General features: G+C 40.4%; 1 protein-coding gene across 7 annotated transcripts in view; it reads left to right on the forward strand.

Moving 5' to 3' along the window:
• cabin1 (calcineurin binding protein 1) overlaps positions 1-17063 on the forward strand; it is an 89290-nt gene that overhangs the window by 9793 nt on the left and 62434 nt on the right. For all 7 annotated transcript variants that reach the window (XM_061730411.1, XM_061730413.1, XM_061730412.1 and 4 more), the window contains exons 12-24: positions 1028-1100; positions 2214-2392; positions 2487-2624; positions 3453-3641; positions 5302-5544; positions 5643-5796; positions 5894-6009; positions 7472-7630; positions 9167-9373; positions 13163-13308; positions 13898-14159; positions 14757-14927; positions 16423-16512. In XM_061730411.1, the coding sequence (XP_061586395.1) occupies positions 1028-1100; positions 2214-2392; positions 2487-2624; positions 3453-3641; positions 5302-5544; positions 5643-5796; positions 5894-6009; positions 7472-7630; positions 9167-9373; positions 13163-13308; positions 13898-14159; positions 14757-14927; positions 16423-16512 (2127 nt within the window). The remainder of the gene's footprint in view (positions 1-1027; positions 1101-2213; positions 2393-2486; positions 2625-3452; positions 3642-5301; positions 5545-5642; positions 5797-5893; positions 6010-7471; positions 7631-9166; positions 9374-13162; positions 13309-13897; positions 14160-14756; positions 14928-16422; positions 16513-17063) is intronic.

Below are 17063 nucleotides of genomic sequence, written 5' to 3' on the forward strand. Positions count from 1 at the left end.
ATCTCTAAATCACAAAGAAACACTCTCGGATGTAATAAGAAAGATTTTGCTTTTAATTAAATTTCCTATAAAAAAGCGAAATATAAAAAAAAATACTTGTTTCTGTTTATCTTTGTAAAATGATATTAAAAGTATCTTACATAATTTGAAAAAAAACGAGAAATTTCAAGAAAAGATCCTGAAGAAATATATTTTACATAATTAGAGTGTAAACAAAGTGCATATTTCTTTTAAAATTAACTAAACTGATATTGTATTAGATAACAATAGTAAAAAAAAATTCGCACCGTTTTTGTTATTTTGAGCGTGCGGCCCGCGAGAAAAAAATTGGTCAAATCCGGCCCGCCAAGCAAAATGTTTGACACCCCCGTACTAAGCCTTTGAAAAGATCTCCTGCAATCAGGAAAAGAAAGAGCTCTCACACAACATGTTTTGTTGTTTTACCACGCCACAATTTAATTGGTCCTTCATTTCTACAACTTCAAACCTCAGCAATCACATCCTTTACTGTTTTTATCCTAATGACACTATTTCTGCTTCGTATCCAAGCGTAACTTAACTCAATGTATCTCTTTTAAAAATAGAAAAAAAAGAAACGGGCAAGCATTAGCTTGAGAGGGGTAAAGGGAGGGCATGGCTGTTTCAGAGAATCATTAGGCAACTCTGACAAGTTTGCTTTGGAAGTGGAGAACTTTGCCCTGCTGGCACCGCTTAAGAGTAAATGTTAATGAGACAATGGAGCCCCGTAGCCCTGAGCTGTATTAGTTCACACTTTTTACTCCATCTATAGTTTTGCCTCCGGCAGGAACGCTCAAGGAAGGAGGTTAGAGTACAGGCCGCCCCTCGGTGGTAATCCAACAAAATGCATTTTTAATTGTGCTATGTCTTTGCAAGGTTGGGGATGATTAGAAACAGTAGAAGCTCTAAGCCAAGAACAAGAGCCAAACATGTCCACTTCAGACCGCTTCTTATCTTGCCCCTGCAGTGACTTCCCTTAACGGATTTCATGTATTTGCTGCATGTCTAGAAAATGTTGGCGATGAGTCTGGCCTGCATGGAGCTGCAGTTGGAACAGTGGTTACACAACAAAGGGAAGACTGGTAAGGCGCGCAGCTTGCTGGGATTGTGATGCAGTTTTGATGAATCTGTTTGCATGATGCATTGGAATATTGTGAGCCTTAGTTGTGCTATGATGGGGTGCTTCAATGTACTTAGATCTCTAAAGCGCAAATGGAAAAGCTAAAGCTCTATATGAAAAACAGTCTACTAGTGATGCACCGAAATGAAAATTTGTGGCCGAAATCGAAAATAATAATAAACACTTGGCCGAATACCGAATAATACCGAACAATGGTTCTTCGCAGTTTTTCATTTATTTTGCCAATTTTTTCACCATTGCATAAATCAAATAAATGTGCAGTGAAATACCCGCCAGTCACAATTTGTCTTACTGTACTCAAAACACAACAATAAAAAACTGTTTTCTGAACTTATCAATATGACTCTGTCCTTCACAGGATAAGTAAAATGGATCACTGCAAAAACTCAAAATCCTAACAAGAATATTTGTCTTTTTTCTAGTTAAAATGTCTCATTTTAGTAAAAGAAATCTCATTACACTTAAAACAAGACTCATCACTGGAAAAAACAACAATTTTCACCTGTTTCAAGTAGATTTTCCCTTGAAATAAGTAGAAAAATCTGCCAGCTGAACAAGATTTTTTTGCTTGTAATGAAAAGATAAATCTTGTTGAATTTTTTATTTATTTATTTTTTTTTTACATTTATCGTATTTTGAATATTCTCTCTTTGGGGGGACCTGGAGGGAGGGGCGTTGGCCAGGAGTGCGAGGGCCCGATCAACGCTGCTTGCAGCTTTAATTGTATTTTTTCTCATAATCATTTTTCATTTTCTCCCGTTCAAATCCAATTAATCGTGTCGCAGTGGGGCTGATCTCCGCAATTTGAAGCCTTGTATAATAATTTTTAAAATCTGGGTTATTTTCTTGGAGAATGTCGTTTAGTAATTGTTCGTTTTTTTTCCCGCACTTAATCCACCCAACACCGAAAGTGTTTTTTTGGCTATTTTCGGCCGAACAATTTCGGTTACCGAACATTCGGTGCATCACTACAGTCTACGCTTATTAAATTATTTGTTTTACGGACAATAATGATTTACATTCCTTTCAAGTAACATCTTGATGTCATGTCTAGTTACTCCCAGAAGAAGCAGCGGTGATGATGCAGCTGACTCAGACTTTCCAGGGCAGCACTTCCAGGGAGATCTTTTACTCCTAGCTCTGGGTTCCTCCCAAAGAGATCTCTTTGAGGACGACTGGTTAGACGTCATGGTACGCGTCTACTGGCTGAAGGCACGATTCTTGGCACTGCAGGTAAACTGTTCTTATTTTCCTTCCTCGGTGATTACCCAAGCTCTTTTCATACAGCACTGCCGGATCTGACGTTTGTTTTGTGTTTTTTAAAAAGGGAGACATGGAATCGGCCCTCGAGAGCTATGACGTGTGCACAGGCTTGTTGCAGAGCAAACCAAAGACCCCCGACAGGAAACACTACACTATTAGCCTGCCTAATCTGCGTGTAGATGCAGCCATATCTGTGGAGGAGGTCAGTAATACTTTACTTTAAAAAAAAAATCATTTTTAAAGGGCTGTTGCTCCTTGTTCAGTCTTGAAAATACTTTCAAATAAAATGTACATATTTGAAAAGAAACACAATTAATGCTTAAACTAGGGCTGGGCGATATGGACCAAAAGTCATATCTCGATATTTTCTAGCTGAATGGCGATACTCGATATATATCGATATTTTTTCTGTGCCATAATTGGGGTTTCCCCCAAAGCATTATAGCATAGCATCTCTGTTAGCTTCATTTTTTTCTGAGGCAAACCCTTAAAAAAACAGTCAGTTTTAATACAAAGCCTCGTGCCAAATGTCACACAGGTTCCTTTATTAACAGAGGTCTGCACAATATCAAAATGTATAAAACAAATGAAATAAAAATAAACTGCCTGCATATATAGAATAAAAATGATTCTTGAATAAAATAAAACAAATATCCCTTTCATGCATAACAATTAAATTAAAATACACTGTAATTAATACAATGTAGACAGTAACAGGCAGACTTTTCCACTGAGGTTGACAGTTGTGCAAATAACAAAACATTTGTGCAAATCTCAAATAAAACATTCAAGTCAATTTGTCACAAAATAAGCTATATCAAAATCATGAAAAAAAAAAAACTATATCGATATAAACGATATTGTCTCGTACCATATCGTGTTTGAAAATATATCGATATATATTAAAATCTCGATAATTCGCCCAGCCCTAGTTTAAGGGCCATGTTTTCAAGGAGAGCTGAGGCTACAGTTGTTTTGTTACAGTTTGTTACAGTTGTTTTCCCTGAGTTTCCTTCGTTTCCATCAACAGATTGATAAAAGGCTGAAGTCGCTGGAGCGCTGTCAGTCTCTAGAAGAGATCCAGCGACTCTTCGAGTCTGCAGACTTCGAGTCGGTGGTGCGCCTGCTGCAGCCTACGCTTAATTACGGAAACAGGATCAAACCTATGGAGTTTGTGAGCTCAGCACCAGAGCGTCCTGCACAGCTGATGCTCCTGGAGGTTAGTCTCAGGAAAAGACATTTCTCCAGCAAAGGAACGAGGGGGCAGTTTCGGTTGGATTTACTCCTCATACAGTTAATGGCAGCATATCTGTTCGCTCCATTGTTGTTGTTTTTGTTGCAAAAGATCAGGATGGAAAACATCAGGATATTTTCTTCGGCTTCAGTAGTGCTGGGTTCATGTGCTTGATTCTAAAAAATATCCAAATATATGAAGTGGGTATCCACAGGGTTGAAATTTTAGCCTAATTTGTATTAAATCGAATTACTTTTTAATATAAAACCGTATTGAAAGATGGTTTTCATCTAATAAGTTCCTTTTTACAGACTAACCTGTATTTCTTCTAATTTTCCTGTGTATTCCCATTAATATCCATATATCCCTGCTAATTATCATGTAAACTCTTAAATAAAAAAAAAGGAAAGATAAAAATATCCTTTAGAATCCTTAGAAGTCTGGAGGAATGAGAAAATGTGAGCTACCCTCACACAAACATGCAACAGTCCTGGGCTGTACATGCCCCCTCTGGCCAGCCGGGGCGCCAGATGGGGTGGGGAGGATCCGGCCGGAATAACGTGATCCTTCCACGCGCTACGTCCGGCCAGAGAAGCCCCACCCTGCCTGGTGAAAAGATGCTGCTCACTCCTCAGGTTAAGGAGGAGACCTGAGCTCAGTGCAGGGCCCTCCCGGGGTTGGTAGAGGGAGCAATGCCCAGGACTGACTTAGGCAGGAGCACTGGGTGATAAAATGGGGAAAAATCGGGGACAAAAATAAAAAAAAAAGAAGAAAAAAAAAAAAGCAGCTTAGCTTTATTGGAGTGTGTTGCAGTGCATCTTCTTTTATCTCCATTTCACATTAAAGGGATGATAATTTGTCAAGCAACCAACTGACTGCATGGTTTTTAGCTGCACTGTAAGTGTTGCATACTACTGTAGTGTAGTACATTCTACTACTACATACTACACTTATTTTGGCATTATTGGCAACTTTTTTTATTCAAAGGTCTTTTTATTGTTTTTTTTTTCAATTTTCACAGAATAATTACAAGAGAATTGGAATTAACATAGTAAATATAACCCCCACATGTCTTGCTCCAACGGAGCCCCATCCCTACAACTAAATTATTGTACCATTCAGAGAAAACAATAATGACAATAAAGTAAAAAAATCTAAAATAAATAAAAACATACAAATAAATTAGAATAAAATAAATACAAATAAAAATAACCATTACAGAAAATAAGTAAATTATACAATATAAGGGTCAGTGTCACACCCCTACAATCTCAGTGGCGTCCATTTTTCCTATATAGGTTAAGAAAGGTTGCCAGATATCATAGAATGTCTGGGCACACCCTCTTGTGGAGTAACGAATTCTCTCCAGTGCCAAATGACATGCAAGATCCTTAACCCATAATTTAAAAGTTGGGGGGAGTTTGTCCTTCCATTTTAACAAAATAAGTCGTCTGGCCAAAAGAGAAGCAAACGCTGTCAAATTTTCTGCCCGGCGATTAAGGTGTACATTCTTTTGATGATTGAAATTCAAATAACTGCATACTTTACTTCCCTGAGCTGTACTGTCCTGCTTGTGGGAAACGGTCTATCCCTAAATCATGCTAGTGGCTTGTGTTTGTCTGAGTTTGAACCCCCTCTGCCCTAGAATTCGCTGCTGAAGCTGCGGGACTATCAGCAGTGTCTGGAGTGCAGCGAGCTGGCTCTGAACGAGGCCCTGCAGCAGCTCAGCTCTGCTCCCAGCGGCTCCGCCCCGAGCAAGGAGGAGTGGGTCAGCACCATCAGGAAGTTGCTGGATGGCATAGAAGTCTGCTTCAGCGAAGAATCTGGCCTGCTCAGCAATGTTCCCCACTCCTCTAGCATTGCTCGGCTGGCAAACAACCTCATCCAGGTCTGGAGGGAATGAACTCAAACACTGTTTGTAATAAAGAAACGGGGGATTGGGCTTCATGGGTTGTTTACATCCGTCTGTATTTTATCTTTTTTCAGCTAATTGATCTCAGCATGGCCATTTCAGATGATCCCAAGGAGCCTTATTTCTTCTCAGTCCTGCCTTGGATTATCCTCTATCGCATTATTAAACACGAGGAGTCTGCGTTCGACTGTATGCTGCGACAGCATATATCTTTAGATGATGATGAAGGTTTGTTGGCTCCTTGTTTTCATGCCCTCAGCGTTCCTTCATTATTGACGTATCGACTGTTGTTACAACAAGTGACACTTCTGTGCCTGACTTTCAGATGAGTCGGACGTTCCCATGCTGCCGTCCTCGCTCATGCTTTTGAACACGGCACATGAATACCTTGGCCGTCGCTCCTTGTGTTGCAGCTCAGACGGCGCTCTCCTTAAATTCTTTGTAAGTTTGTTCATGGACTTTTCTCTGCAAATTCTTGATACCGTTAATCAGCAGCCGGTACGTGTGCATGTGAATTTAACCTTTGTGCTGTCTTTGGGTCGAGAGGGAGGGAGGGAAGGGAGGGAAGGGAGGGAGGGAGGGAGGGAGGGAGGGAGGGAAGGAAGGAAGGAAGGAAGGAAGGAAGGAAGGAAGGAAGGAAGGAAGGAAGGAAGGAAGGAAGGAAGGAAGGAAGGAAGGAAGGAAGGAAGGAAGGAAGGAAGGAAGGAAGGAAGGAAGGAAGGAAGGAAGGAAGGAAGGAAGGAAGGAAGGAAGGAAGGAAGGAAGGAAGGAAGGAAGGAAGGAAGGAAGGAAGGAAGGAAGGAAGGAAGGAAGGAAGGAAGGAAGGAAGGAAGGAAGGAAGGAAGGAAAACAAGGAAATAATGTACGAGGGGAGAAAGGAAGGAAGGAAGGAAGGAAGGAAGGAAGGAAGGAAGGAAGGAAGGAAGGAAGGAAGGAAGGAAGGAAGGAAGGAAGGAAGGAAGGAAGGAAGGAAGGAAGGAAGGAAGGAAGGAAGGGAGGGAGGGAGGGAGGGAGGGAGGAAGGAAGGAAGGGAGGGAGGAAGGAAGGAAGGAAATAATGTACGAGGGGAGGAAGGAAGGAAGGAAGGAAGGAAGGAAGGAAATAATGTACGAGGGGAGGAAGGAAGGAAGGAAGGAAGGAAGGAAGGAAATAATGTACGAGGGGAGGAAGGAAGGAAGGAAGGAAGGAAATAATGTACGAGGGGAGGAAGGAAGGAAGGAAGGAAGGAAATAATGTACGAGGGGAGGAAGGAAGGAAGGAAGGAAATAATGTACGAGGGGAGGAAGGAAGGAAGGAAGGAAGGAAGGAAGGAAGGAAGGAAGGAAGGAAATAATGTACGAGGGGAGGAAGGAAGGAAGGAAGGAAGGAAGGAAGGAAGGAAGGAAATAATGTACGAGGGGAGGAAGGAAGGAAGGAAGGAAGGAAATGAGAAAAGAAGGAAGGAAATGAGGGAGAAAAGAAGGAAGGAAGGGAGAAAAGAAGGAAGGAAGGTAGAAAAGAAGGAAGGAAATGAGAAAAGAAGGAAGGAAATGAGGGAGAAAAGAAGGAAGGAAGGGAGAAAAGAAGGAAGGAAGGTAGAAAAGAAGGAAGGAAATGAGGGAGAAAAGAAGGAAGGAAGGTAGAAAAGAAGGAAGGAAATGAGAAAAGAAGGAAGGAAATGAGGGAGAAAAGAAGGAAGGAAGGTAGAAAAGAAGGAAGGAAGGTAGAAAAGAAGGAAGGAAGGTAGAAAAGAAGGAAGGAAGGTAGAAAAGAAAGAAGGAAATGAGTAAAGAAGGAAGGGAGAAGGAAGGAGAGAGCATGGCAGGAGGAAAGAAGGATAGAAGAGTTGGGTCATTTTGACCCAAAGACAGTACAAGGGTTAAAAATGACTATTCTGTTTGTCTTGGATTTTTGTTTGGTGTAGGTCCGAGTTTTGGAGAAAGAGTTTGCTTCAAGCCGCAACGAGAGCCATCCCTATAAAGAGGAGTTGGAGATGGCGTTAGAACAGTGCTTCTTCTGCCTGTACGCCTACCCCAGCAAGAAGAGCAAGGCCCGCTACCTGGAGGACCACTCATCGCCACAGGTTACCATTTTAATTTGGCAACTGGAATTTGTCGCATGACCCTGAAGCGACTTTTATAACGAGAAGCGGAACAGTTTTTTTCATATTATTAATAAATCTCGCATCTCCCAAATATGCTTGAGACATTTTTAACCAGCATCTTATTTAAGTGAAAATATAAAAACAGGGAAAACGAGAAATGCAGCTGAGCTGTAATTGAGATAATGGCCAAAAGGTGACGAAGGGACAGAGAAATAGTGAGAGGAAGCTCAAGGGTTTGACTAATTAGCATTTCTCAGTTCTGCTCGTGAACTTATGTAAGAGGCGTGCATGAAAAGGAACAGGCAGCTGATGACGCAAGCATGTGGCCCCTCTGACCCTGAGCAACCACTTATATTCATTAATATTGTTTTGTTGCATGGTTAATAATGGTACTTCGGTGGGAGACAAATAACAATTTTCAGAGAAGCCAGTAACCACAGATATGTATATGCTCTCTGTTTACTGGCATTTGTGAGAACTCCCAATATACTTGAATAGGGCTGGGGATCGATTCAAATATCAAGAATCAATTCGATTCCGATTCTTAAGATTCAGAATCGATTATCACGCTTTGATTCAATTCGATCCGATATTGATTTGGGTTACTGTTAATTAAACTGTTATTTCAGCTGTTGCATGAATTATATGACTGTCTAGTTATGCAAAATATTAATACCAGTGTTATATTGAGATTAAACAGCAAGTATTGGCAGCTAATGATGCTGTAAGGACCAATCAGCTCCCAGAATGCTGATAGAACTGCTTTCAGAAACATCATGTGGTTCAGAATTATCAAACAGATCCAGGACAGCAAACAGAGGACGAAATAAATCGCTTTTTTTTTTTTTTTTTCCCATTTATGAGAATTTGGTTTTTAACATTTATGCAAATTTAACCCCAGGACAGTATATAAAGCAAAGAAATATAGACAATTTATGCAATTATAACTGAAAACTTTAATGTTTTCATACCTTTTAAACATATTTAAAGGCAAAAACATGGCACCAGTTATTCTCGTGTCCAACAAAATATTCCTTTTTTGGGCATAAACAAAAAAGTACCAAAAGTTGTAATGTAATGATGAGAAAAAAACTTTTTTATTTTTTATTTATTTATTTTTTTTTAAATCGATCTTTAGACTTATGAATCGATTTTTAGGAATTGAGAATCGATTTAAAATCGGAGAATCGATCTTTTCAACACAGTCCTGTACTTGAATGTCTTTACTGTATACCATCTGTTAGAAACTTGTGGCATGCTGGATGAACTGTCAACATGTAAAAACTACAACTAGAGAAATTGAGTTAATCTTTGTACAAGAGATTTATTGACTCACGGTAGCAGTGTTTATTTTTGAAATGCATCTTTTCCACCACCGGGTGGGTGTCATTGCATGTAGATCTCTGAAGTCTGACTGTCTACAAGAGTAGATTTACTTTGATGCTACTTATTCTCACACTTTTAAATGAATTGCGGCACTAATATTTCCTGCGTAAACGGATCTGTGTTTTGCAGGTGGATCTTCTCTGGAGTGATGTTCTCTTCATGTTCCAGTATTTCAAACCCAAGTCCTTGCCCGACTTCGACAGCTATAAAACCAGCACGGTGTCCGCAGAGTTGGCCAATCTGCTGAGGAGGTTTTCTGGCATCGCCCCCGCGAGCGACACCCCCACCCTCACCATGGATGAAGTGGCCGCCTACATCGAGGGGATGACGGAAAAGGTCAGTCAGTGGGGGCCGCCCTGAATATGAGGAGCCACTGTGTCAGGCACGCTCAACATTGTCTTCACACTCATCTTTTTAACCCTTGTACTGTCTTTGGGTCAAAATGACCCAATTCTTCAATCCTTCTTTCCTCCTGCTCTCTCCTTCCTTCTCCCTTTCCTCTTTTCCTCCTTGTTTACCCTCCTTTACTCCTTTTTCTTCCTACCTCCCTTCTGTTCGTTCCTTTATTACCTTATTTGCTTTTCCTTCCTTCTTTCCTTCTTTTCTCCCCCCTTCCATCATTTCTCCCTTCCTTACTCCCTTTCCTACTTTTTTCCTTACTTCCTTCTTTCCTTCATTCCTTCCTTTCTCCCTTCCTTCCATCTTTTCTCCCTTCCTTACTCCCTTTCCTACTTTTTCCCTTCCTTCCTTCCTTCCTTCCTTCCTTCCTTCCTTCCTTCCTTCCTTCCTTCCTTCCTTCCTTCCTTCCTTCCTTCCTTCCTTCCTTCCTTCCTTCCTTCCTTCCTTCCTTCCTTCCTTCCTTCCTTCCTTCCTTCCTTCCTTCCTTCTTTTCTCCCTTCCTTCCTTCCTTCTTTTCTCCCTTCCTTCCTTCTTTTCTCCCTTCCTTCCTTCCTTCCTTGTTTTCTCCCTTCCTTCCATCTTTTCTCCTTTCTTCCTTACTTCCTTCTTTCCTCCCTTCCATCTTTTCTCCCTTTCCTACTTCCTTCCTTTCTTCCTTACTTCCTTCTTTCCATCTTTTCTCCCTTCTTTCCTCCCTTTCCTACTTCCTTCCTTTCTCCCTTCTTTCCTCCCTTCCATCTTTTCTCCCTTCCTTACTCCCTTTCCTACTTCCTTCCTTTCTTCCTTCTGTCCTCCCTTCCATCTTTTCTCCCTTTCCTACTTCCTTCCTTTCTTCCTTACTTCCTTCTTTCCTCCCTTCCATCTTTTCTCCCTTCTTTTCTCCCTTCCTTCATTCCTTCTTTTCTCCCTTCCCCCTCCCTTGACCCAAAGACAGCACAAGGGTTAAAAAGGACACAATCCTGGACATGAACTAAACCCTGAAACAGATCAGGGTAGAATTATTCAGCCTCCCTTCATGTATCCCTGCCACACTTCATGTTGGAGCCGTATTGTCTGTATTTGTGCATCCAAGTGCTACTGGTGATAATGTTGACATATTATTGAAAATGGTGGAGCGTGCCGTGAATGGATTCTGTTTGTTATTGTGACTGTTTTCTGCTGCTCACGGCAAGAGTAGACATAACACTTCACATTATGCAACATTAGTAGAACATCAGAGCTGGGGCGCACAAGGGTTCAACACCATTTTCAGAAGAAGTCAACCTAACAAAAGAGAGAGATGAAGTCCAATAGATCAGTGGTCCCCAACCCCCGGGCCCCGGCCCAGTACCGGGCCGTGGGTCATCTGGTACCGGGCCGCACAGAGAGAAAAAATAATTTCTGTAGCCCCGACTGATGATGGATGACTCTCAAACTGATGGTTCACACTGTTTTTATTCCTTGGATGTAAAATAAATACACTGCAAACACACTGTAAGGAATAAAATAAAATAGTTAGTCTTTCTACATTCATATAATTTTCATTTAACTTAAATACAGACCGACGCAGCTGCTCGCTCGCTCGGTAATAACAGCTACACAGGCTGATTTATGGTTCCGCGTTATACCTACGCAGAGCCTACGGCGTAGACGCGCGGCGACGCCATAGGCTACGCCGTCGATTTAACGCGGAACCATAAATCAGGCCTACCGCTAACCACAATACATGAATAACCATGACAGCCAAACTCAATATGTACATAAATACGGCATAACATTTGCAAAGAAAACAAATCCTTATCAGAAGGTGCTTTTTTTTAGGCTCCACTTTAGCATTCCTGACACTAGTTTAGTCATTCAGACAAACTTTCTACTGCCGTTAAACTTTTACCATTAAAGTCCGAAGCACTGGATGTTTACAAGGTCTCTGCGAGACGCCTTCAAAATAAAAGCACTAAATATCGGTCTCCTTAATAAATAAAATAAAAGCCTGGCTTTAAATAACGTTAATGAGACATAAAAACACATTTATAGAAATACTCATATTAAAAGGTAATTTACAATTTCCATTATTTTATTTTATTTTTTTGAAAATTATGTTTTATTATTATTCATTATTATTATTATTACTGTAGAGAAAATACCACAGTTTTTAATGCAGATCTTGTCATTTTATTTCGTTTTTATCAACTACACCTTTAGATTGGGCTGTGAAAATATTGACATTAAACCGGTCCGCGGTTCAGAAAAGGTTGGGGACCACTGCATTAGATCACTCCACCCACACAGAGGTTTCCTTAAGACCTCAGAAAAGGGTGTCAACCACTAAAAAAAGGTCAGATGGTGTTTTTCCACTAGTATCGGCTCGACTCAACTCTGTTTTAAGGGTTTTCCACCAGATGATGGTAACGGTTAGTATCTCCGTAGGTCACACCTACTTGGCCGGAGCTCTAGCTGAGCTGAGTCGGGCTGAAAATGCAGCGTTGCGAGGCTGCGGGCCACTTGTAGGCTAGAGAGTAATGTCTTGCAACTCCTTCACAACCGCCACTAGGGATGGGCGGTATGGACTAAAAAATGTATCACGATAATTTCTGGCATTTATCCCGATAACGATAAAAATGACGATAAACAAAATACCAATTCAACTCCACCATTGTAACTATAAATCTTTCACCCCATTCAGTCTTTGGAGCCCCCAAATCACTGCTCTAAAAGAATACTAAATGCTACTAAACTACACCAATTAAATTGAATGAATAAAAACCAATTAAATTAGTACACCTGTACTGCAAAACTGTAATGACTCAGATTAAAAACAAGTTTGAAATGTAAGAACAGATTCAACATTTATTCAAACTGTATGGCTTAAACAGTGGGATAACAGTGCAAACAGCAAAAGTCCCATTGTCCTTCAAGTTTTCCTAGCTTATAAAATCACAAAGTAGAAACAAATACAACTTGATAAATAAAGAAACAGGACAAATAAATAAAAGTTCACTGAAAATAAAACCCTATCAGTGATGACCTATTCTAATATAAATAAAATGTGCAAAGTAACCAGTGGTTGGAACATGTCACAAATTAGATACTATTGCAATTTTTTTCCCGTAATAGTCAAACGTTATATCAAAATGTAACAACCATTTTCTTCTGTTTTTGCAGACTCTGCACATAATAGATGATGTTTGCTCCTCGTTTCTCTTTTTAAATCCAAACCAGTTCCAGATAACGGAGCTGGAGCCTCGTTTAACAACGAGCTCCTCGCTCTCAGATCCGCCTTCCGCCATGTTTGTTACACAAAAACGTCATCAACGGGAATTTACCGGAGATGACAAATTCTTAGCGTGGGGAATTTTTTTGACGGTTTATTGTGAACGGTAAAATATCGCCCATTCCTAACCGCCACATTTAAAACCCGGCCACAGCAACCACAATATTTACACTATAACTAAACTTTGGTCAAGTGAAAAATGGCAAGCAAAGCTACTCTGTGGTGCAACGAGGAGGTCCACACGTTTCTGTGCCTCCTGGCTGACAACTGCATCCAGAAGGAGCTCGATGGGGCAACACAGAACGAGAAAGAGAGTCCACCCCCATTGAGGTGGTACTGAACTGTAATGGAAAACCTTTGAGGCCGAGACGAGGCGAGTCGAAAACTGTATGAATGAAAAGGGGAAAAAGTTTCTCTATGTTTATTACTTTTATTTGCATGTTTGTCATTGTAAAGAAATGTTTGTTCTCTTCCAGGCCCCGGGCCTTCCTGAGGGGAGTTCCCCTGCACCTCCGATCATCAATGAGATCTACTACCTGCTGGCTGATTATCATTTCAAAAATAAGGAGCAGTCCAAAGCGATCAAGTTCTACATGCACGACATCTGCGTGTGTCCCAAAAGGTGGCTTATTTCTTGACCTTGTGCTTTCACAGGACTGTCTCAGAAAATGGAAATATTGTGATTTTCTGTAATGCAATTACAAAAACAAAAATGTCATACATTCTGGATTCAATACAAATCAACTGAAATATTGCAAGCCTTTTATTATTTTAATATTGCTGATCATGGTTTACAGCTTAAGAAAACTCAAATATCCTATCTCAAAAAATTAGAATATTCTGGGAATCTTAATCTTAAACTGTAAGCCATAATCAGCAAAAATAAAATAATAAAAGGCTTGCAATATTTCAGTTGATTTGTATTGAATCTAGAATGTATGACATTTAGTTTTTTTTAATTGCATTACAGAAAATAAAGAACTTTATCACAATATTTTAATTTTCTGAGACAGTCCTGTATGTGTTTTAAAAGAAATTGATCCTATTTTTTTTTTATTTCAAAAGGATACTTAAGTTATTCATTGTTTTACAGTTACATGTTGGCAAACGTATCCAGATTTTTCTGGAAATATTCAGTAAATATGCATGCATTAACTATCCTTACGTTTTTTTGCATATGCATATTTAATAGACCAGCTTTCTTTGCTCAGGTTCGACTCCTGGGCAGGTATGGCTTTGGCCAGGGCCAGCCGTATACAAGAAAAGCTCAATTCCAATGAGCTGAAAAGTGACGTCCCCATATGGAAACACTCCCAAGCTGTGCTTAATTGCTTTAAGAGGGCCCTGGAGATAGACGCCTCCAACTTATCCCTCTGGATTGAGTATGGCACCATATCATACGCACTGCATTCATTTGCCTCACGGCAGCTCAAGCAGTGGAGAAACGAGCTTCCTCCAGAGGTTGTTAAACAGGTGAGGCACATTTACCGCATTGACCCGAATATAAGACGACCCTGATTATAAGACGACCCCTTCTTTTTCAAGACTCAAGTTTGAAAAAAGAATGTTTGAACACACATTAGTTATTTTGCCTCATTCAAATCATCTTGAAGTTTGCATCATAACTTCTCCTCAGCTGCCGGTTAACCTGCCGATCTTCCACCCACTTTTCTCCAGATTGTCGCTACGTTTCTCCATTTTCTTCTCTTATTTTCTTCTCTTTTCTTTCTTACAGCTATTTTTCTTTTTCTTCTCCGTGCTACCGCTATTTTTATTTTTATTCTTCGTGACAGGGGTTCACTTTGGCCTGGGGAGTTAAATTCAGCATTCGCTTTAAAGATATCTGGCGCCATCTAGCGGTGTGAATGGGTATAATGTCTAGACCCCGAATGTAAGACGACCCCCACTTTTTCAGTCTCATTTCAATGCAAAAAACACCGTCTTATATTCGGGCCAATACGGTAGTTCCTGCGTTACTTTTGGTTGTCGCATTCTGTCACTTTTGGCTGAGCAATTTATCTTAACAATTAATTCTTCAAAGCTCAAACTGAAAGTGTGTTTGTGTTTCAGATGGAGGAAAGGAGAGACTCCATGTTGGAGACGGCGTCTCAGTGTTTCCAAGGGGCCTCCCGTTGTGAGGGGGACAGTGATGAAGAAGAGTGGCTCATTCACTACATGCTGGGGAAGATAGCAGAGAAACGCAAGAAACCTCCAGTAGAATATCTGCATCTTTACAAAAAGGTTGAGACCCGTATCGCTGATATAGACTAGAATTGTAGTTGAACTGCTCACAGAGTCACAGAATGTAAGAGCCTGATCTTGCAGCACCTTTTTGGCATTTTTCTTGGTATCCTTGGAGATGTTTCATAATACACCCACTGAAACCAAGATTACTGCCTTTACACTCCTGCAAGAATGCGTTTTTCTCTCAGAGAGAGCAATGTATGTAAGTGCTGCTATGATTAGATCTGTGGAGGCAGGGGAACCGTATGAGACACCCGTCCTCGGAGGTCAGCAGGATGAACGCAGTCAACCATTAAGACGCCACTCGCTGCTGTTTACTACTCTTTTACGTGCTGTTTCACCTGTTTACGTGTGAACTTATAGGGCTGGGGATCGATTCAAATGTCAAGATTCGATTCCGATTCTTAAAGGAGCTTGAGGCTCCTTTTAAGAAATGAGACTCTCTAGCGCCACCCTTCGCCACGACGGCCGTCGGGGGTACTGCAGCCAACAGCGAAGCCGGCACGGGAGAACGGGGAGAACGTGCATGCAGCGTCATGTGACGTCACATCCGCAGCCCAGCGCGGGAAATTCGGCTTCCGAATTGCAGCACATTTTGCAGCACAAGGCAACGGAGAGATACACTAGAGGGCTCATTCTTGACATTACTACTAGAAAACTTAAAACATATACGAATTTTTTTCATAAATCCTGCCTCTATCCTGCCTCATGCTCCTTTAAGATTCAGAATCGATTATCAAGATTTGATTCGATTCGATTCCTATATTGATTTGGGTTAGTTTTATTAAAACTGTTTTTTGAGCCGTTGCATGAATTATATTACTGTAGTTATGCAAAATATTACTACTAGTATCATATTGAGATTAAACAGCAAGTATTGGCAGCTAATGATGCTGTAAGGACCAATCAGCTCCCAGAATGCTGATAGAACTGCTTTCAGAAACATCGTGGGTCAGAATTATCAAACAGATCCAGGGCAAACAGAGACGGATGAAATCGGTTTTATTTTTTCCCACATTCCGTTTTTATTTGTTCCATTTTCGGTCTATTTTGGTTTTTAATTTTTGAGCATTTGGTTCTTAGCATTTTTTGCAAATGTAACCCCAAGACAGTATATAAAGTAATGAAATATAGACAATTTATGCAATTATAACCTAACACTTTAATGTTTTCATACCTTTAAACATATTTAAAGGCAAAAACATGGCACCAGTTATTCTCGTGTCCAACAAAACATTCCTTTTTTGGGGATAAACAAAAAAATAACCAAAAGTTGTAATGTAAGGATGAAAAAAAAAAACATAAAAAAAAATTAATAAAAAAAAAACCCAACATTTTTTTTTTTTTTTAATCGATCTTTAGACATATGAATCGATTTTTAGGAATTAACATGAGAATCAATTTAGAATTGGGAAATCGATTTTTTCAACACAGGCCTATGAACTTACATACCAACCAACTGTTTCTCCTTTTTTCCTCTCCTGTGTTATAGGCAGCACACTATCTGCATGAAGAAGCTGCCAGGTATCCTAGGAAAATTCATTACCATAACCCTCCCGACCTGGCCATGGAGGCTCTGGAGGTAAGCTGGTGGTGACTGCTAACTCTTTATCCCTGCACGATCAAAGTCATGGCCATGTTTCCAGCCGGTGACTGTCACGGTTTCCAGCTTCATCTCCCAAGTTAGCAACGTTTAAGTAACACTTCATTTCATAGAGTTATTACTGTTTGTAATATGTTGGAGTATTAATTACTGGAAAAGGTGGTAGTAGCTGGGAGGGAATTCATGAAAATCGTGCACTTGGTGACAAGTTTTTGATATTTGGCAATGTGTTAGTTATGGACATAAGGTTTTCAAGAACCGCCTCAAACAAATTGGGACGGCCCCCTAGTGGCCGTGTTGCAGAAAATTCAAAATGAATGAATAAGCGAGGCGCTAGAGGCGGGATTGTAGGTGTGAAGTGAGTTTAAATACGCACAGCTGATGTTTTTGGTGTTATTTTAATAAAATCCTATTCTTTCACTGTGACTTAGTTCTGAGTTTATGTTCATCTTAAGCCTGAATGAAGGCCACTGTTCTCACCCAATGAGATTGACACTACAGTGATACTGACCTGTCCAATAAACAGAGAA

Source organism: Cololabis saira, chromosome 9, assembly GCF_033807715.1.
Source record: "Cololabis saira isolate AMF1-May2022 chromosome 9, fColSai1.1, whole genome shotgun sequence".
Taxonomy (NCBI): Eukaryota; Metazoa; Chordata; class Actinopteri; order Beloniformes; family Belonidae; genus Cololabis; species Cololabis saira.